Raw genomic sequence first — 27,986 nt, 5'->3', positions numbered from 1 at the left:
CTAAGGCATTCTGGTAATAAATGTCTTACTGCTCCTGTTCAAGTGAAAAAATACTCTTCCTCCAGGGATTTTGTTCTTGTATCCTTGACTAAAAGTAGTTCATGTTTGTTACCAGATGGAGGTTTTGAACGGTAGATAAGTTGTCTTCCCTGCTGAAACAAAAGAGAAAAATAATATTTTTCATAACCATTATCTATTGAAGTATAACCCAGAATACTAATTATTAACTTGATTTTCCCAAAGAATAATATAGTTTAAAATAATCCAGTTACAAAGAGATTGATGACTAATGGATGTCCAAACGCAGGCAGAGTTAAGTAGCAAATGGAGTACCATGGTATGCAGAAGACAGAGCAGTTAGGTGTTATGGGGAAATGGGAGGGTATAGATAAAGTCATGTGTTTCAGATATGGTAAGCCATGTTTGAGGCCAACACTTCATTTCTCAGTAACCACCAGTAGGAGGAGTAGCTAGTTTCTCTGGTTAGAAGTGATACTTTGCTCTGCTGAGCAACAGTTACTAGCATTTAAAATCCTGTTAAACAATAACTTGAGAAAACCGCCTATTATCTTCTTGAGCACTCACAATCCTGTTGGCTTTTGGAGGTGTTCCAACCAGGAGAGGCTTAGGGACACCCTGAATCATACCTGTTTATTCTCTCTGGGGCATACACTCAACTTATGTCATACTAATTTTTCTCTTTGAATCTTTTCTCTCCCTTTTGTTTATTTTTGTTTTGCCTTTATATCTGAATGTGTGTAAATTAAAAGGATAAAAAACTATTTTGTTGGACATGAAATTTGATGGGACATCTCCATTGTGTCTCAAAAGAGGCAGCAACCCTGTGTGTGACCATCCCTGCATTGCAGTATATTCGACGTTCCTGGCTCCAGGGAACTAAATAGCACTGGCAGTCCTCCCCTTCATTATAACAACAAAAATGTCCTTAGAGGACCAGAATCCTTGAATTCCTTTTCTAACGTCAGATTTCCCCCACCTCCCCACCCTGCACCAATCTCCTTTGATAACCTTTGTTATTAATTTCTGCCTGAGAAAATTGCCAGCAATGAAGTGTTCTGAGTAAAAACCTCTTTCAGAGGTCTTCATATATTGTTGACTTAGCAGCATTTTTTTTTTTTTTTTCAGTTTTCTTCCAGATTCAGTTTGCATTCTCATTTTTAGTCTGTTAACTCAGTAAGCATTTATTGACTGTCCATTGTGTGCCAGGCATTGGGGATACAAAGGTCATAAAACTCATTATTGGTCACTTGGTGGGCTGAGTAAATAATAATTTATACATGTAGCAGGGTGTTAACTGGCTAATTATCTCTTGGAAGAAGAGGACAAGTCAGATCTTCATAGGCAGAGTTGAACTAGGTAAGTACAGATCCTTTTAAAAAATAAACACTAATTTATATAAAAATCATTACTTTTTTAACATAGTACATATTAACAGTTACCAGTTACCATACTTCACGACTTTTAAGTACTTCAGTGGCTGGTTGTGAGGTGCATAATATGCGTTAGCTATGACTATGGTTAGAATCAGTGTCCACATTAATTCTGCAGATAACTATGAAATTGCCTCCCTGCAATATGATTTCAGACTCAAACTCAGAGCAGGAAGAGAGGCATATAGAAACAAAAGGCCCTTCATACCCAGGGGGAGTAATAGACCACATGTACTTGGAGACTGCCCCATCCTGAACTTCTTATTGAACAGGTAATCTTGAAATATGAAGAACCTTGGCTTCTGCTTAGATTCTCCTGCTAAATCTGAAGTGACTCTGGGTAAATTATTTTAACTTCAGCTGTAAATCTCATTATTTTCACAATGTGAGGATTAAAAGACCCTTCCAATTATATATAATACACTATTATTTTTGTATTTCTGTAGTTTCATGTACCCAGAGCTAAAGAGGCAAGGGAGAAGTTTCTTTTACTAAAAAGTGAGTTTAATGGAAAACTGTAGACCCAATAGTTTAAATTATTCTAAAAATAACAAGGAACCAGAGAGATCAGTTGAACTGTCAGCGCACTTACTGAAGTTTAACCTGAATAAATGAGACGAGTTAGGTATTTTGTTTTTACATTACAGAAGCCCTCACACATTGATGTAGCTGGACCTATTAACAATAAAACACAGACCTTCTTTTTCTTTGGTTGTGCTACTGCTCTTTCCAGGGCAGCTTTTAGCCTTTCCTCCTGGTGTTTCTGTTTCTCTCTCATTTTCTCTTCACGCAACCTGTCAAAAGAGGAAGACATTGTTCTAGCTATAAATCCCAGTCAAAAAGATCTACATCAATACTATTTGATAAAGAATTACCTAAATATTGTTAAGTCTCCTTTAAGGCTAAATGAAAATAATACTTCATCTTCCCCCATAATTGTGGGTTTTGAATATTCAGGTGAAATTTCAACAACAAACCCTGTTTATGTTGAAATGGGAAGAAAGTGCATGTCACTGTTGAAGAAGCAAAATCTACCCAGATCTTGGTCCAAAACAAGCACCTCAACAGAGCCCTCTCATCGTTTCATTTACAGTTCAGTACTTTATATTAGTCTATATGATGGCCACTTGAATTATTGATAGTTTCCAGTTATTTTCCCCTCTTTTTAAACCTTTTTATTGAAGTACAACATGCAGAAAACTACACAAGTCACAAGTGTATAGTTCAGTTGATAACCACAAAAATATATTTTCCAATAAATCTCTTTGAATGTTATCCTCAAATTAAGGCCAAGAAATACTATTTGTCTTTGTTCTCTTTAGAGTTGTTGTGAGGATAAAATTAAATGAGATATGCACACTGTCTAGTCCACTGCCTATTGCAGAATAACCACTTGCCAAGTGACTATTTTATGGATGTATATAATTATCAATGTAACATTCACTGAACATTTTTTATGCAAAATTAGGTATTATGTTAGGTGCCTCCGAACCATGGGAAAACATCCACTAAAATTTTTTTGATCAAAATGATAATTGGGATTAGATTCATATGTTAATCTCACTGTTAGAAATAGTAGTTACACTTTAGTCAGAATATATTTTCTACTGTAAAAAATGCAGATGTTCTTAGTGTAAGTGAAAGGTCATCTTGTGGAAGGAGTGATTTCTCATAATTTCTTTAAAATGTGCTTCATATTCAACAAAATCCCATCAGGATCACCTTAGTATATTCTAGTCTTTGTTTTTATATGGGTGGAACAATATCCCCAACACCCCAGTAAAGTGGTAAGCAATAACAAAGTATCTAATATGAACGTCTGCTATTAGAGTACTTACCGTACGCCAAGCATGCTTTAGTGCTTTTACATAGATTTTTCTTTTTAATTTTATTTTATTTTTAAACTTTACATAATTGTATTAGTTTTGCCAAATATCAAAATGAATCCGCCACAGGTATACATGTGCTCCCCACCCTGAACCCTCCTCCCTCCTCCCTCCCCATACCATCCCTCTGGGTTGTCCCAGTGCACCAGCCCCAAGCATCCAGTATCGTGCATCGAACCTGGACTGGCATCTCGTTTCATACATGATATTTTACTACATAGATTATTTAATTCAGTCCTCACAACAACCATATGAGATAAGTGTCATTATTGCCATTTTACAGGTAAGGAAACTTAGCTGTTGGCAGTTAGGAACCAAGGAAAAACCCTCATTATCTAGCTCTTTCAAACAGTTCCTTCACAGATTAAATCTCCCTGTAGTTTTCCAATTAAGGAAATTCTAGTCTTAAACCCTTTCACCACAAGTATTCTCCTTCCACATGATAATCCTTTGCATATTATAAGTAGGGAATATTCACTCTGAAAATTCACTTTTTTTCCAGACTGGAGGGACCCCTTGCCCATCTGAAACTATGTCATTTGTCCCTGGTAAACGAACTCTTTGCTTCACAGTGCTCATTTTATCCTTGGTAATGACATTTATTTCCTAAGAATATTGATGAATATATCTCCATACTAAATAATAGCTCTATGAGGACAGCAGATCTGAGTTTGATTCTAGTGTCAATATGGCATATAATGAGACTTGCCATATAACAGACTTGCCTAATGTTTAAGTGTTTTATTATATGTATATCATAAGACAGTGACTGTACCTTTGCCGTCGTTCTTTCTGTTTCATCCTCTCAATTGCCTCCACATTTTCTTTAGGAATGGAGTCAATGAGATCACTCAATTCTACCAGGCGAGACTCTACTTTTACCAGCTTTTGAACTGGGTTGAGGCTTCCAACCTCAGCATCTCCAATGCAGACTTTGTATACTTGGTTAATTTTTTTACTAAGAGAGTCTATCAGTTTTTCCTGAGATTAAAAAGAAAAGGAGAGCAGAAAACATCTCATTACTGTTTGCTTGTTCATTCAATAAATGTAAAATTCCCTTTTACTATATTGTAATAGGCTTTTATTAATATGTTCTACTAAATACTTTTTTAAAAGAAAAACTTTAATACAACATTAGAACAGTGGAAAAAAATGCAGCAGTCAATTTATGTCATAATTTATAGTCAGAGCAGGCTTCCATGGTGGTTCAGGGAAAGAACTCGCCACAGTGTGGGAGACCTGGGTTCAATCCCTGGGTCTGGAAGATCCCCTGGAGGAGGGCGTGGCAGCCCTCTCTAGTATTCTTGCATGGAGAATCCCAGTGAACAGAGGAGCCTGGTGGGCTGCAATCCATGGGGTCGCAAAGAGTCAGTCACAACTGACCGACTAAGCACAGCACATAGAGCATTACTATAATAACATCCTGGATTATTTCTTTAAAAATATTTCAGTCTAGGTATAAAATAATTTAGTAGGACGCTTGAATGTTTTTGTATATCATTCCCATTCAAGTAGACACTACATAAACATTTAAATCCTTTTTTCTCCCCACTCCAGTGCATTTCCTAGCAGCAGTATGTGAACTCCCTTTTTTGTGCTTGCTACTCTAATTACTGGCTTCCCTGGTGGCTCAGAGGTTAAAGCGTCTGCCTGCAATGTGGGAGATATGGGTTCAATCCCTGGGTTGGGAAGATCCCCTGGAGAAGGAAATGGCAACCCACTCCAATATTCTTGCCTGGAGAATCCCATGGACAGAGGAGCCTGGTGGGCTACAGTCCAAGGGGTCGCAAAAAGTAACTACTAACACTATAATCCTGTCTGACAGTTATTTGCATACATGTCTTATTGTCCCTTATAGACTGTAAGCACCTGGAAGGCAGGAGCTATTTCTTATGTTTATACTTATATCTAAAGTAGCCCCTTGCATGTAACTATGCATTTAATAAATGTTTGCTGAATAAATGAATGCATTTTTTCATAGGGAAAAAAAAGTTACAAGCAAACAGCTTCCCAGGCTGGCCTACAAAACATTTTGAGTTTTCATTCTCTCCATCTGGAAGTCATTCCAGTATTCTACTCTAAGCGGAGGCTTAGGCCACACCTTGCTGATCCCTGTACCTGGCCACTGTGCCATTTTAACTGTTGGTAGAGATGTTCGAACTTGTAGGTAACATTTTTCGAGACTGTAAGAAAGCTCTGTTTCTGTGTTTCCACTGTATACCCGGCATTCGCAGATAAAAGGATCTCAATAAACTTCTGGGCAAAGTAAATCGTTCTCCTGGTAGAATCCTGCCCCCATTCCTGCTTCTGCTCAAGAAGATGAGAATCACCATAAAGCCACGGACAAATAATACTCAAGATAGATGTGGCTCCAGGAGCCATGGGAAACCCCTCCTGAAACCACAGACTCATTACAGAGCTACCAACACTTAATTACAAATCAAGATCTGTTACCAGTAGCTTACTTCAAACAGCTTGTCTCTCCCACCTAGTTTAACAAGCTTTCTGATGGTCCTATTTACTATAAAGCCCCCTCTCTTTCCTCCTACAGTAACACTTACTGTAGTACCTATTTATATTTAAAATGATTTTAGGAAGTTTGGAGAAATACCTATAAAATAAAAGGAAAAAAGAAAAAAAAAAAGTCCTGTTTGACGTAAAGCTCCTTTTTGCTACCCCTGGGTCAGGAAGATCTCCTGGAGAAGGAAATGGCAACCCACTCCAGTATTCTTACATGGGAAAGAAAGTATGGACAAAGAAAGGATCCTGGCAGGCTACAGTCCATGGGATCGCAAAAGGAGTAGTGACTAAACAAGACAGACGCTGGTCGGAGAATAGGGAATTATTGTTTAATGGGTACAGAGTTTCTGTTTGGGATGATGGAAAAGTCCTATAAATAGTGGTGATGATTATGCAGCATTGCAAATATAATTAATGCCACTGAATTGTACATTTGAAATGGTTAAATGGTCAATTTTATGATATGTATATTTTTTACCACAATTTTTTTTTAAGGTGTAAAAAAGACAGCATTGAAGAGCTGAAAGGTAGCTTTCAGCTCTAGCAGTGCACAACCCCATCCCTCCCTTCCTTGGTGTTACACCACATAAGAAATGTGGATTGTGACTGGAGCCATAAACAGGTTTGTTTTTGTAACCCTGCCTGCTTATATGGGTAAGGGAGCACAGTGATCTTCTGATAAGAGTCCCTTTAAATCTACTGTTTGAAAGTCAAGTTCATAACTATAATTGTGATATTAGTTTCACATACGAGTTTGGAATTTTTATTTCATTCAAGATTTTACAAAGAAACCAATGCTAGCTGGAGTTTATTGTGGATCTTAAAACTAGCCTGATCATTCATTCAACAAACATTTATGGAGCACCTGCTTTATGAGGTTGCTAAACTGAGCTGAATAGAAGGGTAAGACAAGCCTTGCCCTAGGGTTTGCATCCAGCTGGGAGAGACCTGCATGCAAACAGATAAGCACACTAGTCTATGTCACAGGTGCTCTGGTGATAGAACTCTGCAGACCCCAAAGGGGCCACAACCTATTACAAGCTCAGTGTTGGGAAGATACTCCATTCAGTGCTGATTCAGTGCTTCCTGTCTTCATTATTTGCCCTTGAAATTAATACCAAAATGATCACAGCAATGAACTACTTCATATGTATAGTCATGTGTATACTGACTAAAACAAATGTATTTATAGGTGGGGAAATCTCAGCATCATACTTGATGCTTACATCATAAGAGAGTACCAATGATAATTGAATGTTTTCTATCCACTGTGTAAGTTGGCTATACATATTGACAAGGTAATTTCCAAGCAGGTTTTCAGCCTCTGTCATCAACCTGGGACTTGTGGTTTGCTTTAATCCTCTTATTCCAATGCTTAAGACACAGGGAATGCAGATTCTTATTACCATGAGCCAAAATAAAATTACTGCAGGCAAAGAATGATTACCTGAGCATCTGAGTTATATTGTCCAAAACTAAATAGCCTGGACCTTAATTCCAACTCTGCTGCTTTTTCTTCTTCTCTTACACAGTTGGCCTTGAGCAATGCCTTGTGTTCCAAAAGAAACTCTATGTTGGTATTTCTATTGCAAAGAAGAAAGAGACCCTTATCTGTAATTTATGATTCAGTGAAATAAACCATCAGTCAGGAGCTTCAGCACTCTAGATCATGTGTCAACATCCTATGTCTAGTAAGCCAAATAGAAGTTTATATTTTAAGATATTGACAAAATACCTGCAACTTTTCAGGTTAAAATAAGAAAAATAAATGCACAGATGCTTTTCAACGTCTATCGGGAAGTATTTTCTCACCCCTCTACTTCTGTGGCTCCCCTGAGTCCCCCAAATAGAAAAAGCAGTAGAATTGAGGTATTGGAAACCCAAGCTGGGTGACCTAGGATGTCACTGTTCTCAAACCTGACTGATAATCAGAATACCTGGGGAGCCACTGGGAAAAGTAGAGACTCCTGACTCCTTACTTAGAGCTTCAGATGTAAATACCCTTTTCCTGCCCAACCATACACACCCCATCCCCTCATATCATAGTGTCATGGTGGGGGCACCATATACTGAGGACTAGAAGTGAGGAGACAAGGATTAAAAGGCGACAGTAGTTTACTGGGTGGCTATAAGATTATGGTTTTAAGTTCTTCTAATATGTCCCAAAGTTCAATGCAGTTTGACAACTATTTAAAAAGATTGACATCTTCTGGTGCAAATGAGTCTTCCAAAAAAGGTTCTGCACATTTTTACAACAAGTATTAGAGTAGAAAGGAATTTTTTGAGTCATCAAATCCAGCCCCCTTCCCAACAGAAGTCCCTTTTATAATAGCCCTGATATTGATAATGTACATTATAAAATGATACAATATTTAAGTCATGAAAAAACTTTTGCTGAGAGTCACAGCCAAGGAAAATGAGTTTATTAGCATCATCATCCAAAGCATGATTTGGTCAGCCAGATGACAGCGTAAAACTGCATTGAACAAAGAGTAAGGCAGTAGGTGACATTTTGATTCTTTATAATCTATATTGTCTTTTATTCTTGCTAGCTAGGAAAATATTTTGACAAGTGAAAGGAATTAGGGACTAAAACTAAAACCAGTCTATTCTGTATAAATATAATTCCTACTTTTTCCATTCTGCAGTGTAAACTATTAATAAAAATTCTTCCCTAAATCCAGGGAAACCACAAGGAAGGGCCACACATAAATGAAGGTGGACTTCGTCTCTGATTAGAAACTGGTTAATAGAATGTCTGCTTGTTTTTTATGACTTACATTTTATCCTGTATAACTTTTTCTCTTTTATTTACATCTTCAAGATTTTCATCTACATCTTGGGAATATTGTACCAAAGTAAGATTCTGCTCTTCCAGCTCTGTGAGGACTTGAAGTAACTCTTCAGGTTCTTTGAAATAAAGTTCAGGCTCCTAATCAATAATGAAGAATATAATTAATTCACTTAACATGCTACCTGTGCATATGTGACTTATCTAGGAAAAAACAGTGGGGTAAAGGAATACTGTTCCGATTATAAGGGAGATAATGGGCAAAGAGTGACGACAGCCTATTTCCATGTGAGAGCTGGCCTTAGAGAAGAGAACACTTTTGGTGTTGGGGGGGAGATGAAGTTTATTAGAGACGGTGAAAAGGAAGAAGAGAGTGAGGAAAAGAAAAAGGAGAGGGATGGGGCAGAGGAGGAGGCAAAAGCAGGAAAAAAGGAAAGGCAAGTTTCTAGGGAAAGACGAGAGAAGAAGTAGAATGAGAAAAGACAGAGGACTGAGTGAAGGTCATTTTCTCCCTACATTTTAATAATTTTCTATTTTCTAAAATTTTAAGCATAAGTTTATATCACTTTGAATTAATTTATAGCGAGATGACTTGGATATTTGCATCCCCACGTTCATCAAATTTACTGTAGCAAGAAGTGGAAGCAACCTAAATGTTCATCAATGGACTGATGGATGGATAAAGAAAATGTGGTCTATCCACCCTTAAAAAATAAGGGAACCCTGTCATTTGCTACAATATGGATGAACCCGAAGAACATAAGGACATGAGACTAAATGAAATAAGCCACTCATGAAAAGACATACTGCTTCCACTTTTACGAGGTATGTAAAGTAATCTAACTCTTAGAAATATAAAGTAGAATGTGGTTGCTAGGGGCTAGAGGGAGTAGGCATAGGGGAGTTGTTCAGTTGATGTATAGTTTCCATTGTGCAAGATGAAAAAGTTCCAATGGTCTGTTACATCAGCATGTTAATAGTTAACGCTGCAGGATCATACACTTACTAGTTAAGATGATAAGTTGTGCTTTTTCCACACACACACACACACACAAAGATGATTTGGCTAAGGTATGTTATATGTAGTATACAGTTAATGCTTTTAAGTGTTTTGTTCCTTTTCTGTGAGTTTCTGTGGTTGTATTTAGGGTGAGATTAGTTCACAATCAGACCTGTAGCCACAAAGAACTGTTTTGTTGAAGCTCAATTTATCTCACAGTCCAGCTACCCAATATATCTCAAGCCCCAATAAAATGATAAATAATCAGAAGGTGGTTATGTTCACAGGAAGATTGTAGATAATATATATCTCCTAAATTGTTACCTTCTAAAGGACACATTTATTTACTTATAATTTTTTAAAAATCTTTTGGCTGTGCCTCACAGCATCCAGGATCTTAGTTCCCCCAACCAGGATGGAGCCCATGTCCCTTGCAGTGGAAGTGTAGAGTCTTAACCACTAAACCGCCAGGGAAGTCTTGACATATATTTTTCATTAAATGTCTGATGACAAACATGAACTATATATACAACTAGAGAACAGTAGCAAAATCATATTTGGGGGGATTTCCCTGGTGGTCCAGTGGCTAAGGCTCCATGCTGCCAGTGCAGAGGGCCCAGGTTCGTTCCCTGATCAGGGAACTAGATCCCACATGCCACAACTAAAGATCCTGCATGCTGCAACTAAGACCTGGTGCAAACAAATTTTAAAAAATCATATTTTCTTCTGAAAGGTTGTGGAATATTTGGAACAGGACATTTTAATTTCAAAAGAAGAAATGAGCATCTATACTTTTCATCAAACAATATTTAAGTCAAGACAAATAGTCCGGTTACCAGATCGTAGTCCATATCATCATCTAAAAAGAATTCCAAACTGTCTTCTGAACTGATACTCTCAGCTTGGCTGTAAAAGGAAAAGAAAATGCCTGATTTCTGAGCCATTTTCTATCAACAGATTTGCTTTCATGACTAAGTTATTTTTGGAACCTAAATGTAACCTAGTTCTTTTCAATAGCCTGTTTAGCCTTTTAGGGAATTGCAGGAATCCATGGATTCCACAAGAATGCAAAAGAAAATCATTCATTCCCAGACAAGGGTGACATATGCAAACAAAGAGACCATAAGGAAGAGTTGTACCGTGTGGTACCAATTATTTGAGGTGCATCTGTAAAATATCTTCTGATCAGGCTGGGGAAATGTTGGTTGGGGAGTGGGGTGGGTGATGAGATACATACTTAAAGAATAGTTATGTGGCTTGCAAGGTGGCTCTGAAAGAATCCTTTAAGAACGATAAATTGAAAATGATTGGAATGTTAAAAGGGCAGGGGCTAAGGAAGGAGTAAAGCAGCTGTTGGTGTGACCTAGGTAAGTAATGTTTGTAGTGATGGTGGAAAACAAGTCAGTGGTTGGGGTTGGGAGGAGAATCTAGAGACACAGGAAAGAAAGAATTCATGGGAACCAAGAATAGAAAGGGCTCCTGGGGCACAAAGAGAAGAGACCAGATGACTTCAGCGTTTGTAGTCAGTAAGCCTGGAGTAGTGGAGGTCATGCTAACAGGAAGGAGAACAGCTTTAAGGATAGGATAAGGACAAGATTGGGCTTCCCTGGTAGCTCAGCTAGTAAAGAATCTGCCCCCCGCCCCGCCCCCGCCGCGATGCAGGAGACCCAGGTTCGATTCCTGAGTCAGAAAGTTCCCCTGGAGAAGGGCGTGGCAACCCACTCCAGTATTCTTGCCTGGAGAATCCCCATGGACAGAGGAACCTGGTAGGCTAACAGTCCTTGGATCACAAAGAGTCGGACACGACTGAACGACTAAGCATAGCACAAGGACAAGATTAACATTTGCTTTGTTCATGCTGAGTTTGAAGGGACAAAATAACCTGCTTGGAGCTGCCCTTTAGCAATGGGAAATATGTTGTAGGGAAATTGAGAGGGCCATAGAAGTCAAGGGATACTTGGGAAACATCCACAGTTCAGTCCACTGTTAGTGGATTCAGTAATATCATTTTCAAATCAGTCTTCTCCCACCTCTCTGATACTATGTTACTTTTTGGTTCCTTTTCTTTGAGTCTGTTTCCTCAGCCTTCTTCCCTCTCCTTCTACCCATCCTCTGGGGCTGATCCTCTCTTATAGATTCAACTACTACTAACATACCGACTTCCGCATCTCTGTCTGTCTTGAGCTCTGGACTTCAGTGTCCAGCTTCCAGCTGAACATCAGTATCCACTTGGGTGTCCCATAGAGAGCTCAGATGAATGCATCCAAAATCACACTCCTTATTTTCCTCTCAGGCCTGCTCCCCTTGCTGTGTTCCTAATACCTTTGAATGACAACACCACACATCCAGTTGCCACATGAGAAATTTGGGAGTTATCTGTGGCCACTCTTTTTATTGGGGGAATTCCCTAGGTAGCATTTCCCTGATGTGTCCCACAGCCTCTCCTTCTTGTTCCAGCTGCCACTGTCTGGCTGGGGGAGTTCATTATCTCTCATCTAATGAATTGTGACCACAGGTTCCTAACTGGCTCCTCTACATCCAGTTTTTTCCCTGTCCATTCTGTTCTCTAAAATACTACCATCTCCAATTTTCTAAAATGTAAATCTGATTTGAGCCTCTGTCACATTCTTGCTAAAACCTTCAGTGACTCCCAGGGCACTTGGAACAAAACACAGACACCTTTGGGATGACCCCACTGCCTCCTTACTCATGAGACAATACCTAGTTACCCCTCCAGTCTTGTCCATTTACACCCTGCAGCCCAGCCATTCTGAACAGACCCAAACACTGCCACCCTTGTGCCAGCAGGCCCCTCCCTCTTCACTGACCCCTCGTCCTCTCACCAGACACAGCTTAGATGCCATCTGATCTGGAGGGTGTCCACTGATCCCGCCTTTGCTTCTCCAGTCCCTCACCTCTCCTCTGGGCTGAGAGTCCTTCCTTTGCAGGCCTGAGGCACCCTGATTGTCCTTCCAATGGCCTCATCATGGTATAATGTAACTGACGAACTCCTTGTCTGTCTTCCTCACTAGACAGTAGGCTTGTTGAGAGCAAAGACTGTCTTTTTTTTCATTCTGGCCCTATAGGGCACTCAGTAAATACGTGCTGAGTAAATGAAAGAAACTAAGAAGCAGTGAACTTTCTGAGAAAGTGAATGTGACGTCTGCGTATTACTTTGTGCTTCAACATGGAAAATCCTTATGATGTTCTGTTTTTGATTGTATCTTGACTGTACTGATGTCAATATCCTGTTCGTGCTATTATACTACAATTTTGCAATAGTTGTTACTATTGGGGGAAACTGGGTAAAGTATAGTGAGACTTCTCTGTATTTTTTCTTGTAACCGCATGTGAATCTATAATTCTCTCCAAGTGAAAATGTAATTAAAACACAACAAAACAGTGACTCTAAAATGCCACAGAAGTAGAATGACCGTGAGGCCCCTGAAATTCAGAGCACAGTGTTGACTTTTATCATGGATAATACACTGCTGGCCCAGATACTTCCTTTGGGGTCAAAGTATCCATCCTGGACATCAATATATTTTCTTACAGCTCCTCTAGGGTAGCTGGGGGCTTCCCTGATAGCTCATTTGGTAAAGAATCTGCCTGCAATGCAGGAGACCCCAGTTCAACTCCTGGGTCAGGAAGATCCACTGGAAAAGGGATAGGCTACCCACTCCAGTATGGTTGGGCTTCCCTTGTGGTTCAACTGGTAGAGAATCTTCCCGCAATGTGGGAGACCTGGGTTTGATCCCTGGGTTGGGAAGATCCCCTGGAGAAGGGAAAGGTTACCCACTCCATTACTTTGGCCTGGAGAATTCCATGGACTATACAGTCCATGGAGTCGCAAAGAGTCGGACATGACTGAGCAACTTTCACTTCACTTCAGGGTAGCTAGGGTGGAGAACTACCACTTTCTGAAATAATGAATATAAATGAGTCAATAATCAAGTAAGGGAAGAAACAAACAAAAAGTGCTTTCTAGTCCTATAGTGGAGAAGGCAATGGCACCCCACTCCAGTACTCTTGCCTGGAAAACACCATGGATGGAGGAGCCTGGCAGGCTGCAGTCCATGGGGTCGCTAAGAGTCAGACACAATTGAGTGACTTCACTTTCACTTTTCACTTTCATGCACTGGAGAAGGAAATGGCAACCCACTCCAGTATTTTTGCCTGGAGAATCCCAGGGACGTGGTAGCCTGGTGGGCTGCTGTCTATGGGGTCGCACAGAGTCGGACACGACTGAAGCTGCTTAGCAGCAGCAGCAGTCCTATAGCAGCAATTTTGAATGCCATGGTAAATTTGTAAACACATGAGTCAGCAGAGTAGATCAAAAACAACTGGGCAGTGGATTCTGAGAGGCAAAGAGCCAAGAGGCAGGGTGTGGGTGGTTTCTGCAAATAGCAGATGTAGGCCCTCATCAAAGGATACAGGAAGACCTGTGAGAACTTGGTCACCTGCCAAGCACATAGAAATGGCAACCGCTACCTCCAGCATCTCCTATGGTGGGTATGGATACGTGGCACATATGTTGAAGAAAGGCTAAAAGAGATATTTGCTTATAAAAAAATACACCATTTCCAAGAGAGGTAATCAATATGTACTGTACTTTGATAAGGATGATTTCTTATCCTCTAGGTTGGGAGTGGTCCTCCTGCGTGATCTTGCTATTCAGAATGTCCAGGTGAAGTCCACATCATTGGTGATGGTGGAGGTAAAAAGAACATGTAATTAGGAATGAGTGCTTGCTATTTGGTGAGCAGGATTCATTTTTCTGTACTGATATGCCCATTACTTAAAAAAAAATTATTAGAAACAGTCATATAGAAAATGGTGCTGTTTTATTCTACTGACTTTTGGTTCCAAGCATAAAATCAGAAATCGCTGTTTGGGGTGGTGTTTTTATTGTCTAAAACATGGCACAAATCAGGGACATAAATGGTGAATATAAATCACAGTTCTCTTGTTACCTAATCATATACATTTTTAATCACAGATTTTAAAAGATCAAGGATATAAAAATGGTGGACTTTATTTATTACCAATGTCTGGGTCTGACCATGGTCTGAAACTCAGAAGTGGGTAACTGGTCTTGGATCTCTGCATCCACTGGCCCCCAGGTCATGCTTCCTCATGCCCGAGCTTTTGTGGCTTCCAACCACCCTTCCTGCTATTCCGTCTTGAAACTACAGCAGGTCTCACTCCCCGATCCCTCTACCTGGAAAGTCCCACTTATTCTTCAAAATCCAGCTCAGATGTCACCTCCTCTTAAAGACTTTTCTGAATGCCTTAGGGAGAGATCACATTTTTGGTTTTTGCCCCCAGACCCCTCACCATCACTGCTGTATCATTTGTCCCATTACATTGTATTTGTATAGTGCAGTATGCAGAACTATATCTTACTCATCTTTGTGTACTTGGAGTTTCAAAAAGTTGCTGATACATAGTATTCCTCCAGTATATCCAAGGTGAGTGGGGGAAGGAAAGAAAATGGACAAAGAACCAGTGGATTGTAGCACCACCGTAAATGAGCATCTTAAATTTTTAAGCTGATACTGGAACACATATTACTAAAAATGTCTTGGGAAGGGATGCTATTCAAACTGAGTGACTCCTATATTCAAGATTTTAAAGAGAAGAAAATATGGACCCCACCACCTACTTCCTCTACACCCCCTTCACCTGCACCCTACTCCAGATCCTCTAACAGACAAAGTAGTATGTCTTAAATAATTTGGGTCCAAATTGGCCTCACACTCTGAAAGAATCCACCTTTTCAATCAGCTGGCCAAGTGCACTTATGCCAGGGTTGTTTCTGGGCAGGCGAATTGTATGGTTGATCTTTACCCCTACCACTAAATACCTCTGATGGTTGGCAGCAGGATAAAGGAGAAAGAGAGTCCCTGGAAGTCAGCTTGCCTGTGTGTGTTGAATGACTACAGGGCAGGGGTTGGGCAGGGGTTGAGGCTGAAGGTATCCTTAGAGTTGATTATGAGCATGGTAGAGCTTCCTCAGTCTTCCCAGTTACTTCCCTGAGTCACCTGCCAATGACAGTCACCTGGTTGCTGTTGGCCTGGATTGTTGGGCCCTGGGAATTGGTCCACCAACACCAGAGGGCAGGCTTGAACCAGAGGAATGAGGAGGCCCAGCTGAGAAGGACCTCAGAGGATGTGCTAGTCAGCCAGGGACAACTTGTACAAGATCCTCTGCCCCTGACTTCTCTGCCGGTTCTATTCATTCCCCCACCTCTCTGAGTTTCGTAATAATGTCTAGAGAGACAGAAACAGAACACCTAGCTCCCCAGGATTAAGGGTGATGTGGACACTAGGCTCTGTTTTTCAGTTTATAGGTCCTGCATCTCCACTTTGAGATGGGCACCTTCTCTGACTTTACTTTTGTGGGTGAAGTGCCAAAGATCCAGTGTTACCTTGGCTACTTCTTCCCAAAGAAGAATCTTCCGAAAATGATGTCCTTCTGGACTCGTCAGTGGTCTCTCTTCTCCTTGCATTTAATTCTAGAATGGAAAATAAACAAGTTGGGGTGGGGAAACTTTTGAGAATGAGAGCTTTGTTTCAGGGTGAAGGCCAAGTTATTGTGAAAATTTCCAGGGACAGAAATGTAAGATGGGGACATGGTAACCAGCATATGTATTATGCAGATGGCCAGGGCTGGTCTCTGGAGAAGGCAGGATGGATGAGAACTAACCTAGAGGGCCTGAAGAAGTCTCTTTCCCATGTCAGTCTATCAGAACTTCTAAAATCCTGGTGTTAACCATTCAACCCTCTGGACTGAGACTCAGCGCTTTCTAAGCATCCTTGAGTTACAGGACAAGTCTAGGAGCACTGAATCCTAAGCTGTTAAATGTAAATACTTCTCAGTTTTCCTTCCCATGTGTTTTCTCTCTTGTCAAACATCACATAATGAGTTTAACCCAATGTCATTACTGTGCTTGACACTTTATACACATGATCTCATCTAAGCACACGCAGCAACCATGAGAGACACAAGGGAGCTAAGCAGGGGAGTCACCCCTGGTGTGCTAATTAAGGCTTAATAACCAGCTCTCAGGGGAAAGATTCTCCCTGATTTGTAATGTGCTGATTTCAGTGGTATAAGTGCTCTCACCCCTAAGGCTCAGGATGAGCTCTCAGCTGACGAGTCGAGAACCCTCTTTCTGTGTGGCTTTCTCCCCTCCAGTACTCTGCTCCGGGGACTCCAGCCACCATGGTCTCCCTACCCCCAGCTCTGTCTTCTCCATCCACAGAGCCTGCTGAGGCCTCCCTCTGCCTCACTGAGTCCTGGAAGTGTTCTCCAGGCAGCACCCTGAGGCCAGCACAGGGCTCAACTCATGTGTTTCCCTTCTCTCGGGGATTTGTTTTGCTTCTTGATGTCTGATGTCTTAAAACTGTTGTTTCCTATGTTTTTCAGGCAGGAGGATGTGTCTGGTTCTTGTTACCCCAATATTGCTGGGAGTCTGTCTTCATGTTTGATTTGTGACCCTACATTCATCACTTACATATGAAATTCTTACCTATAATAGGATCTATTCCTGTTCCACTGAGCTTCTTAATGCCAGTACCATACAGTTTTCATTTTTGAGACTGTGATAATATAACATCTTAAAGGATAAGTAACACACCCACCCGTCACCTTCTTAGTTCGGAAGTATTTGTGTATCTTTCTAGATGAACCTCAGAATCATCGTGCAAAGATCTACCTAACCCAACTCTCTGAGGAATTTTTGGTAACATTATTATTATACTTCCATAAAGCTTATATATGAATTTCAGAAAAATTGGCAACTTTACAAAATCAATCTTCCTGTCTGATAACATATTTCTCATTTGTCAAATCTCCTGGTCACACATTGAAGGTTATTATTGCTTTCTTGAATTTAACTTCCTTGTATATTTTCTAATTAATAAAGTTAACCTATTTAGCTTAATATAATAGGTTAATAAGGAGAAGGCACTGGCAACCCACTCCAGTACTCTTGCCTGGAAAATCCCAGGGGCAGAGGAGCCTGGTAGGCTGCCATCTATGGGGTCACACAGAGTCGGACACGACTGAAACGACTTAGCAGCAGCAGCAGCAGTAGGTTAATAAAGTATAATTGACTTTGTGTCCAATTACTCTACAGAACGTTTTAACAAGTCAAATTGTATTTCAGGGTTTTTATTGGGGAGAGGTTTGTAGCTATGCTATTCTCACTATCTACAAATAAAATATTTTCTATTTTTCCATGTATATATTTTTATTGCTTCATATTTGAAATTAACCTGAATTTCCAAATTAATAATTTATAATATCAGAGTTAGTGGGATTGTTCAGGGTCTGCCTACAATAAAAATTCTAACTAATAACAAACACTGAAGCAGAATATTTTAGAATTAGGATATGTACTTAATTGAATATGGGACTTACTTGTTATTATACTTGGAAGCATGACATTCACATTTTCTTTACTCCTTGACACCCTTTTCATTGCTTGCTGGATCTGCCATTGTTTTGGAGACAGTTTCAGCAGAAAAAACCCATATTTCACGTACTCTCTAAGGAGGAATTCTGTTTTTGCTATTTCACTACTCAAAAGAAAAATAGATATGGTTAGATATACCCGTGTGAAAGCATGTTCATTTTTTAAATAGGTTTTAAAAAAGTCATTCTCTTGATCATGTATTTGAATAATAATTTGCTTAACAAATATTGTAAATATGGCCATAAAAATAAGGACTTCAATAAGATATGACACAAGAGGCAAGAAACCTGTAGGAATGTTATTTGAACCAAAATGCCCAAGGCTAGGCAGCTGACCCTCAGAACCAGCACTGAGGCAGAAAGTACATTGAGGGGGCCAGGATCGAGTGTGCCCAGGTGTTCCCTATAAAGGAGCAGCATGTGCTCTGGGCCCCAGATTGGCAAACCCTGGTGCTTTCCATCATCTCCCATGAACGCGAGGGTTTTCCAGGTGCAGCCAGCATTGCAGCATCCCATGGACCCCGAGCCTCTTGTAAGACTGACATCTGGGCCAATCCATGGAGGCCGGGAAAAGGCAGCAGGCATTTGCTCACAGCAGCTGTTCCAGGCTCTTCCATGTTTTTTCTGGCCTAGAAGCAAAGTGCTTCGAGCACAATGATGGGAGACAACGCAGTCAGCCAGCGGCAGAGCTCCAACTTCACTGGGGGCTTGTTTTCCCCCAGAGAACAGGCTCCCACATGGAGTAGTCCTGGCTGTCCCACCATCAGCTCTGCCTCGCACTGTGAATATCAACTTTCCTCAGATCAAGAGAAAGCAGGTAGAAGACATTTGACTGGCTTTTCTAACTTACTTTGCATTTTTTTCAGCAGCAAAACCATATTGGGTCTTTATGTCAGAATAAGAATTTTTAGAACAGATGTAAAATTACAGTTCAAGGTAAGATTCAGAAGAAGCCTGTCTTGCCTGAAGTCAGAGCCTAATGATGATCTTGACTTACTACATTTGGCTCCTCCTTGGGTACCCAGTGTTTTCCTCTTAAAAAAAAAAAATTTATTGAAGTATAATTGATTTACATGTTGTTAATTGCTACTGTACAGCAAAGTGATTCAGTTATATATACATTCTTTTTCATATTCATTTTCATTATCACAGGACATTGAATATAGTTCCCTGTGCTGTATAGTAGGAAATTATTCATTCTGTATATGAGTTTGTATCTGCTAATTTCAAACTCCAATCCTTCTCCCATACCCTGCCCCTTGGCAATCACTACTTTGTTCTCTATGAGTCTATTTCTATTTCAGAGATAAGGTCATTTGTGTCATGTTTTAGATTCCACATATAGGTGATATATGATATTTGTCTTATTCTGACCGACTTGATAATCTCTAGGGCCATCCATGTTGCTGTAAATGGCATTATTTCATGCATTTTTATGGCTGAGTAGTATTCCATTGTGTATATATACCACATCTTCTTTGTCCATTCATCTGTCAATGGACACTGAGGTTGTTCCCATGTCTTGGCTACTGTAAATAGTGCTGCAGTGAACACTGGGGTGCATTTGTCTCTTCAAATGGCAGTTTTCTCTAGATTTATGCCCAGGAGTAGGATTTCAGGATCACTGGGCAGTTCTGTTTTAGTTTTATGAGGAAACTCCATACTGTTTCCTACAATGGCTGCACCAATTTACATTCCCACTAACTGTGCAGACTCCACACCCTTTCCGGCATATATTATTTGTAGACTTTTTAATGACAGCCATTCTGACCAGTGTGAGGTAATACTTCGTACTTTTGATTTGCATTTCTCTAATAATTAATGATGTTGGCCATCTTTTCATGTGCCTGTTGGCCATTCTGCATGTCTTCTTCTAAATGTCTATTTAGGTCTTCTGCCCATGTTTGACTGGATTGTTTTTTGTTATTGAGTTGTATGAGCTATTTGTATATTTTAGAAATTAGGCCCTTGTTGATTGCATCATTTGGTTCCATTTGTTTATTTTTGCTTTTAGTTCTATTGCCTTGGGAAACTGACCTAAGAAAATATTGGTACATAAAATCCTTGTTTTAATATCAATGTTAATTTCAACCAAGTGTAAGTACAAATATAAAAAATACTGCCAATTATAATTGTAAGATAATTGTAAAAATATTAAAAGCATCCTAAATTCAGAGATGTTAAAATGGGGGACGGGAAGAACAGTGCCTTAGAATGAAGAAAAAAGAACATTTAGGAAATAATTTGCTTACCTCTAACATTGGTTTCCTTCTTTTCAACTAATATCTTGTAATGACAAGTTAGAGAAACTTTTCAGCCAGAGGTCACTGTCTCCTGGTCTCCAGGTAGACACAATCGTTGATCAACAAATTACTTATTTTTAAAATGTGTTCATACTTATGAAATCACCAACTGATCAGGATTAGTCCCCCTGAGGTCTTGCCAGGCACCAGTAGGTTTCAGTGGGGGCAGGGACAAATGATGGGTAGAAGACAGGCCCAGCCTTACCTTTTCACAGACTGGATCTCCAAACTCGCCTTCTTGAGTTCCGCCGTCATTTGCAGTTTGTTTATAGTTTCCTGAGCTGCACTGAAAAGGAACAGATTTGTTAGTCTGTTTTGTATTGGGCTGTGTTCTGAAAAACTAAAAAGAAGAAAGAAGAGGGTAAAAAGCGATTTGGCCAAAGCGGGGGGGCGGTGGGCAGTAGGGGGAAACGAACATTTTGAGAGCATCTACAGATCTCTGGTCATTTTCTCGGAGGAACTCCTCAAAGGCTATTGCGTCGTCTTCGAGCTTTTTTTCTGCTTTCATGAGTTGCCTTTCCTTCATTGCTGTGTGTTTTTCAAACCTTTGAATGGTGTTTCTTTTGGTTGACAGAGTATACTGAGAATGTTGAAAACACAAGTGCATCAAGAACATGACTCCACATTTCTAGCACATTTCAAAGGTTTCATAACAAAGGGGGAAAATAACCTGCCTGGTTATTTTTGTATATCTGTGATCATTTGTATTAGAAATAATAGCGTGTGAACCTTGCGGCTGTGGCCTTCATTTCATGAAGGAATTCTATTTTCAGGATAGGTAGAAGGGAGACTAATGCTTCTCTTTGACTTTTATGAAGAGGCTTGATATTGCTCCAAAATAGCCCCACAAATAAAAATAGCTATGTGTCTCCTCAGGCTGTATCCTAAAAAGGCGGGGAGGGGCATGTTCCATATTTCTCCAAAAAGCAGGTCCACTTAGTGTTACCCACACTCTGGTACTTTCTGGGCCTTGGGAAATTGGATTGTCTGCAATCACAAAGGCTCTCCTATAGGAAATACCATGGGAGAGTCAGGGTCCAACAGTTCCTCCAAGCCAGCCCCAGGGTCAGGGGGAGTGCGGGGTGGGGGAGTGTTTAACCAGCCTCAAAGCACCCTGTTTAGATCCTCCAACGCAACTTTGATAGCTAGATTCTGTTTTGTTTTGTTTTTTTTTTAACTACATAATGGAAGAATCTACTTGTATTTTTAATGCCATGCATGAACAATAAAGTATAAACAAAGCCACAAACATTATAATATGAATGGATTCAAATGTGGAAATGAGATAACTTTAAATAAACAACAGCCAGGACTTCACTGGTGGTGCAGTGGATAAGAATCCACCTGCGAGTGCAGGAGACACAGGTTAGCTCCTGGGTCCGGGAAGATCCCACATGCCTCAGACAACAAAGCCTGTGCTCCACAACAAGATAAGCCACCACGGTGAGAAGCCCGGGCACTACAACAATGACCCAGGGCAGCCAAAAATAAGTAATCAATGAATTGATTTTTTTTTAAATACAGTATTTCTAAATATGAATGGATGTAAAATAAAAGATTAAAGGAAAAGAAAAAAACCAAAAGTTAGATACTCCACGTGTATAACCCCCAAATATTTATTACTTCATTTGCCAAGCAGTTACTGTGTGCTTACTGTGCACCAGTTCTGTTTTAATCATTCTTTTGGAGCAGTGAACAGAATAAAATGGATTGCTTTTGTGAGATGTTAATTCTAGTAGAGGGAGATGTCGATTAAAGGGGAATAAGTGGTCCAGTGGGTAAGGGCAGGAGATTAACACCATGTTTAGCCCAGGAAAGACTCCCTGATACAGTGAAAACTTAACAGAGACTGAAAGGAAGTAGGGAGCAAATCATGTAGCTATCTCAAAGAGGAATCTTCTTCCCAGAAGGAAAAGCCTCCTGTGCAAAGGTCCTGAGGGAGAGAGAGTATGACTGGTGTGTCCTGGGAACAGCAAGGAGGCCAGCGTGGCTGAAGCAGAGTGCGCAACGCACAGGGTGGAAGGAAGGAGGTCAGAGAGTGAGCAGAGCTGGGGACCAGAAAAGTCAGCTCTTCAGCAGAGCAGGGGCAGGGGACAGACTGACTACAGGGAGCAAAAGTGGAAGCAGGAAACTAGTGCTCAGAAGTTATAATAATAATAATCATGCAAGACCTACTGGTGACATGAACTACAGTGGCAGCAGAGGAGGTCGTGAAAAGTAGGGTGATTACAGATATATTTGGGAAAAAATATATCCCAAAGGGTATTTGGATGTGGGTTGTAAAGGAGGAGTTGAGGATAACCCCAATATTTTGGGTCAAAGTAACTGGAAAAATGGAATTGCTGTTGACAGAGATAGGAAACACTGCCTGAGATTCAGATTTGCAGACACGGGAGAAAGGATAACAAGGGAAGTTTTGGAAATGTGAAGTCTGACATCCCTGTGGAGCATCTTAAGTAGAGATGTTAAGAACTATGGTTATAGTTGTTGGGTCTGAGTTGTACTGGTGAGTCTAGAGTTCAGGAAGGAAAATCAGAAGTAAATTTGGAAGCTCTTAATAGGATGGTAGGATTTAAAGCCTCCAGCCTGGAGGAGAGTGGATAGAGTGTAGGGTGAAGTGTGAGCCCTGGGGTATTCTAGCATTCTAAGATCAGGGCACAGAGGAACAAGAAAACTGTGAAGGAGGGAGCTGTCAGTGCTGTGGAAGAACCAGGACATAGAGGGTCCTGGAAACTAGCTGAAGAAGTGTTTCAGGTAAGGATGATCACCTGGGCCAACAGATGCTAGAAGTAAGTAGAAGGAAGATTGAAATGACTGAATTGGGCAATGGAAGTGGTGTTGGTGGAATGATGAGAACAAAAGCCTGATTGAAGTGGGTCTGGAAGAGGCTGGGTCTTTAGGGTAGGAGGGGCAATGGAGCTGGGGCCTGTCATGGGAAAGGAAAACGTCCAGGTGAAAATGTGGCAGTGCCATTCAGGAAGTCTTCAATTCAGCTAACAGGAGAAAGAAATTATTTTAACTACCTCGAGCATAAACCTGTCTCTCTGGTCACTAATAAATTCATGGATGGTCCTTTTTGTGTCTGCACCTTTAAAGAAAATTGAAATAGACTTAAGTTTGGTTCATTATCCCTCAGAGATGTTATATAAAATAAAAGCTATGTAATTAAATTATTGCATACAATATCTGAGTTTTAAAAATACTATACTTTTAGAAAAACTTTTTTCCTAGCCACTGAAAAGTGACTTTAACAATATTATAACTGTCATTTATTTTATGTCCATATTCCAGGAACTTCACTAGATTCTTTACATCCATAATTTAACTTAATTCCATTAATACCTCCAATAATGTTCTTGTTACTATCCCCATCCTGTGTGTGAGATCCTGAAGCTCAGAGATGTCACAAAGCTTGTCCAAGATCATACAGCTCACAAGTGGCAGAAGGTATAATCACTGGTATATCACTATATTACCAGCATTTGCCTCTTTTTCATACAGTTACCTGACATTAATAGTAAATATTCAAAATGATATTCTTAAACAAACAGTAATTTAGACTTACCTTCTGTTAATCTGAGAATAAGAGTGGGATCTAGCCCCAGTCGTTCAACTGAGGCACCACCTGCGTCAGCAAAGATTGCTATTTGGCCCAGGTGTGAACGATTCTTCATTCGTGATGAAAAAGTAGACTTTTGGTAGACTTTCATATTACGGTTCAGAAACTTTTCCTGCCCAAGTGAAAAAGTTTAACAGAATTTCTAATGTACCAAAATAATGTTGTCTTAAAATAGTGATCATATATAAATATCATTTGCAACAAGTCCTTTTCTCAGTACTAATTCGTTAAACAAGCAACTTCAAGTTCTCATGTCTGAAAGGTTTTGCTTGGTTTTCAATCCCTTCTCGTAGGAAGCTGAGCACAAAGAAAGAACATTCAAACTTGATTAAACATGAACTTCACAAACAGAAGATTAGAAAGTGATCTGGTTTTAATTTCACAGTTTCATCCAGCTCAGAATGCAGGTCACTTGGAGATTCCACTGATTGAAAAGGATTGGTTCTGTGGAATTGAAAACTTAGAACAAATAGACCTCCCAAGTAGACATTCAAAAAAAAAAAAAAAATCACACAGTGATGTGGGGTCTCATCATACAAGCAGGAAAATTAACTGCAAGGTATAGTTAGGAAGTTGGCCATAGTTTCGTACCAGCTCATTCTAAAATGACACCTCTTCCTCCACTTTTATTCCGTCTTCCTCCCCAGTACATACATATGCATTCTCTTATTTGCATCTGCCTAGCAAATTCTGACTTGTTTTTAATGATTCAGTTCTTATTATCTCCTCAGTAGTCTCTGCACACATACCCCATCATGGCTCCCACCACCCTCTCTTCCCTCTTTTCACTGACAAATACAAGTGTCCCTTTCTCTCTGCATGCTTCTGTTACTGTATTTCAACTCTAAGATGCCATCTGTAAGATGCACTATCATTTTATGCGGTGCCAGTGCTGTATGGCATCCCATCTATGTAGCTGAGCCCCAATTTCAGAAATGTGAAAATGCGAGAAAACGTGGGCATCAGAATCGACGGATAGGGTATAATGTACCTGTCATACCGGATTGTAGTGCTGTGCCTATATTCTCCAGTAGGCGGTGATCGCTAGCTCCCTACCACGGCTGGACGCTGTCCTAAAACAGCGATTACACCAGCTCCTGGCATAATGGGAGACACGCAATCTGACATCTGACTCTATGTCTCAACCCAGCAAAGTTCATAAAAGTGATGGCTAAGAGAGTATGATTCTAACATTAATTGCAGTTGTGGTTTATCTTACCCTTTTCTTTGCTGCCATTTCATTTTCTTTGTAAAGAAAGAGATCTTTAAAAAAGATCTTATATGGCCTGTCCTTTTTGATTGTCTCATCTTTTTCTTTCTCTGTTAAAAAAAAAAAAAAAAAGGAAACAAAAAACTTCTGTCAATCCTCCTGTTGACCAGAACAGCAAGGCTCCCACCATACAGGGGAGAGTAAGTGAGGGCACCTGCATCTCTGAGGAGGAGGATCCATGCAGCCTTGCCCCCAACAAGGTCGGGATGTAGGGCCTGGATCATAGGGGCAGGAGCCACAGTTCCTCTGTTTCCCAGGGGAAAAGGAAGGAGCCACTGCCCTAAGCAGTACAAGGTAGCTGAACACACAACACTGGACTGATGAGACTGGCAGCAATTTAATTAGTCACATAGGCCCCAGTGTAGGAGGATGCCATGGGCCATGCAGGGCCATACCACATCACACGTGCACTCAGGAGCAGAGTGAACCAGGAGCTGCAGGAGGCAAGCTTTGTCATAACAAGAGGGTTGAATGACCTCTGGCTTCTACAGGAGGATGTGACTGACTTGTTTGAATAGTTTCACAGGCTGGCAGGAAAATAAAACCCATTATGTTGAAGAGCAATGGAGCGTAGCTGGTCCTGCTGATAGAGGAATTAGCTTCATGGGGAACATTTCCCACTTGGTGGATGTCATATCTGCCAATAACAGGAGGACTTACAGTTAAGCCTTTAGAGCTCTCTGAGGCTCAAAGATGTCAAAGCAGAACATGAAATTTTAGGTCTTGTAATAAATTAGCAGAGACAGTTGAGAGTGGGTCCAGGCAGCTGGGCTTGGAGATGGGAGTGTGGATGAGAGTAGGCAACAGGCTTGATGGCTGCCCCAGGTAAGGGAAGGGAAGGTATGGGGTGCAAAGTATTGTCAAGATCCTAACTTTTGTGGGTTCTTGTGGGTTCAGAGGGTCATATAATGTTATTAATATGTAGTTTTATTAATTTATAAGAAGGTCATGGGCTCAGGAAACTGGTCCCAAAAATGTTGTTCATTGCTCTGTGAGTGATAAAATGCTTTCACTATGACCCAGGAGTTTTGTATCCAAGCAACTGTGGCAAGCAAACTTATTAGTTTGTAAATAGAGGAACATCCTAGATACCTCATAGTTCTTGACAAAGTAATACAAAACTTTTAGGAAAGGAGGGATCATCTAATACATACTATTCTATTATTCTGCATCTTGGTTTTTATCAGTTGGCAATATACTTCGAGTTCTTTCTATATCAGCACATATATATTTAGCTCATTTTTTAAAAAAGCTATCTAGTAGCCAATTCTTTGGATGTATTATACTTAATACAACAAATCCCATATCAATGGACATGATGGTTGATCCCCGTCTTTTGCTATTATAAATAATGCTGCACTGAATATTCTTATACGCATATCTTTAATCACTTGTTCAAATGTATCTGTAGAAGAAATTTCCAATATGGTCCTATTTAAATGCTTTTTAAAGTTTAATAGTGGAGCAGAGGCTACTAATGGTTCTCCGATACCCATTCTCCATTATTCTAAGAAAGAGAGCCTTCAACTCTAACTTGGCACATGGGCACCCAGAGTTAAGACTACGTGTCTCAACCTCCCATGGAGCTAGACATAGCCATGTAAGTAAGTTCTGGCCAAGGGGATGTCAGGAGAAGTGGTGAGTGCAGCTTCTAGGAAGTGTCCTAAAAAGAAGGAGTGTGCACCTCCCTTCCTTCTTCTCCCCCTTGCTGGGAGGAATATAGGTGTTATCGCTGGTGCGGAAGTAGCCATCTTGGATAGAGTACAGACCAGCAATAAACTAAAAGAAGCCTGGGCCCCTGATGTGAGTTCTCATAGGAGCCGTGGAAAGCTTCTATCCGGAGTTTGTTACTTAAGAGAGAAATAAACTTGTGTCATGTTTAAGTCACTGTTGTTTTATATTTTCTGTCAAGTGCAGCTAAACCTTTTAATTCTAAACACAGATAGGGCTATGTTTTTGTTTTTTTTTTTCAAAGAGAATGCCTCTGGAGCACCTGTTATCCACAGCACATTCTTGGTGTTGTCCAATTTTTAAATCTTTGTCAAATTTATAAGTGATAAAAAGTTATTTTTGTATGTAGACCAATACAAATTCCTTGTCCATTTGTAAAGCGGAAAAATGAGATAAAGGATGATAAAAGAAAGAAGACAGATTTTGTTAAAGGGTAGTTTTTATGTCCTTTATTATGATGAATAATTGAGCTAATTATTTTATATCATGAAGGACTCTAAGAATGTAGCTAACTGTGATCATTTAATGCCCCTCTGATTTGAAGATTTTTCTTTTCAGTATTAACAAATAGAAGGGAACTTTCTCAGCAGGCAGTTCATAAACTCTTTACATAGAGACACTAAGCCTGATCTTATCATGCAGTCATGCAGTATTCTCCTTTTCTTATTGCCCAATCCATCATGGAGACTAACTGTAACTGGCTACAAAGTAAGAACCCAGTAATTGATTTCTTCTTTACCTGCAGGAGTCACTGGTGATAGTGACAAAAACTGGGATGACATTTTGTGTCTTGGCCCTGTCCAAAGAAAAGGAAATATATTTTAAAAACTCTATAAACATTACATAATACATAGCACATGTAAAGGGAATCAATAGTCTCTAGAAGTTATTCTACATCTGTATTTTCATATGTATTAATCCCTTTGTTGATCAG

At 40.1% G+C, this 27,986-nt stretch overlaps 2 protein-coding genes across 2 annotated transcripts in view; one reads left to right on the top strand and one right to left on the bottom strand.

Annotated features, from left to right (window-relative positions):
- Nucleotides 1-38: 38 nt before the first annotated feature.
- On the bottom strand, nt 39-27,927 carry CCDC38 (coiled-coil domain containing 38). The gene is made up of 16 exons (XM_027542113.1): nt 27,792-27,927; nt 25,271-25,371; nt 23,998-24,163; nt 23,456-23,520; nt 20,849-21,012; nt 20,638-20,718; nt 18,076-18,233; nt 16,045-16,165; nt 14,928-14,931; nt 11,316-11,328; nt 10,485-10,549; nt 8,638-8,789; nt 7,305-7,440; nt 4,113-4,318; nt 2,149-2,245; nt 39-149 (listed from the first exon to the last, which is right to left on the bottom strand). The coding sequence occupies exons 1-16, from the start codon at nt 27,832-27,834 to the stop codon at nt 39-41; spliced, it is 1,683 nt and encodes a 560-aa protein (XP_027397914.1). The 5' UTR covers nt 27,835-27,927.
- AMDHD1 (amidohydrolase domain containing 1) overlaps nt 8,779-27,986 on the top strand; it is a 39,009-nt gene continuing 19,801 nt past the window's right edge. The window contains exon 1 of the mRNA XM_027542111.1: nt 8,779-9,473. Within this exon, the coding sequence (XP_027397912.1) occupies nt 9,442-9,473 (32 nt within the window). The 5' untranslated portion in view covers nt 8,779-9,441. The remainder of the gene's footprint in view (nt 9,474-27,986) is intronic.

The sequence above is a fragment of the Bos indicus x Bos taurus genome, chromosome 5 (genome assembly GCF_003369695.1).
Source record: "Bos indicus x Bos taurus breed Angus x Brahman F1 hybrid chromosome 5, Bos_hybrid_MaternalHap_v2.0, whole genome shotgun sequence".
NCBI lineage: Eukaryota > Metazoa > Chordata > Mammalia > Artiodactyla > Bovidae > Bos > Bos indicus x Bos taurus.
The sequence above is the reverse complement of the archived record's forward strand: the minus strand, read 5'-3'. Positions and strand labels throughout refer to the sequence as shown.

What these genes read in the sequence shown, in the direction of transcription:
- CCDC38 (XM_027542113.1), bottom strand. Translation starts at nt 27,834, where the DNA reads ATGTCATCCCAGTTTTTGTCACTATCACCAGTGACTCCTGCAG. An exon ending in ATCACCAGTGACTCCTGCAG is followed by an intron (nt 25,372 to 27,791) that starts GTAAAGAAGAAA and finishes TTTTTTTAACAG; the next exon opens with AGAAAGAAAAAGATGAGACA. An exon ending in AAAGTTATACAGGATAAAAT is followed by an intron (nt 7,441 to 8,637) that starts GTAAGTCATAAA and finishes TCTTTGCAATAG; the next exon opens with AAATACCAACATAGAGTTTC.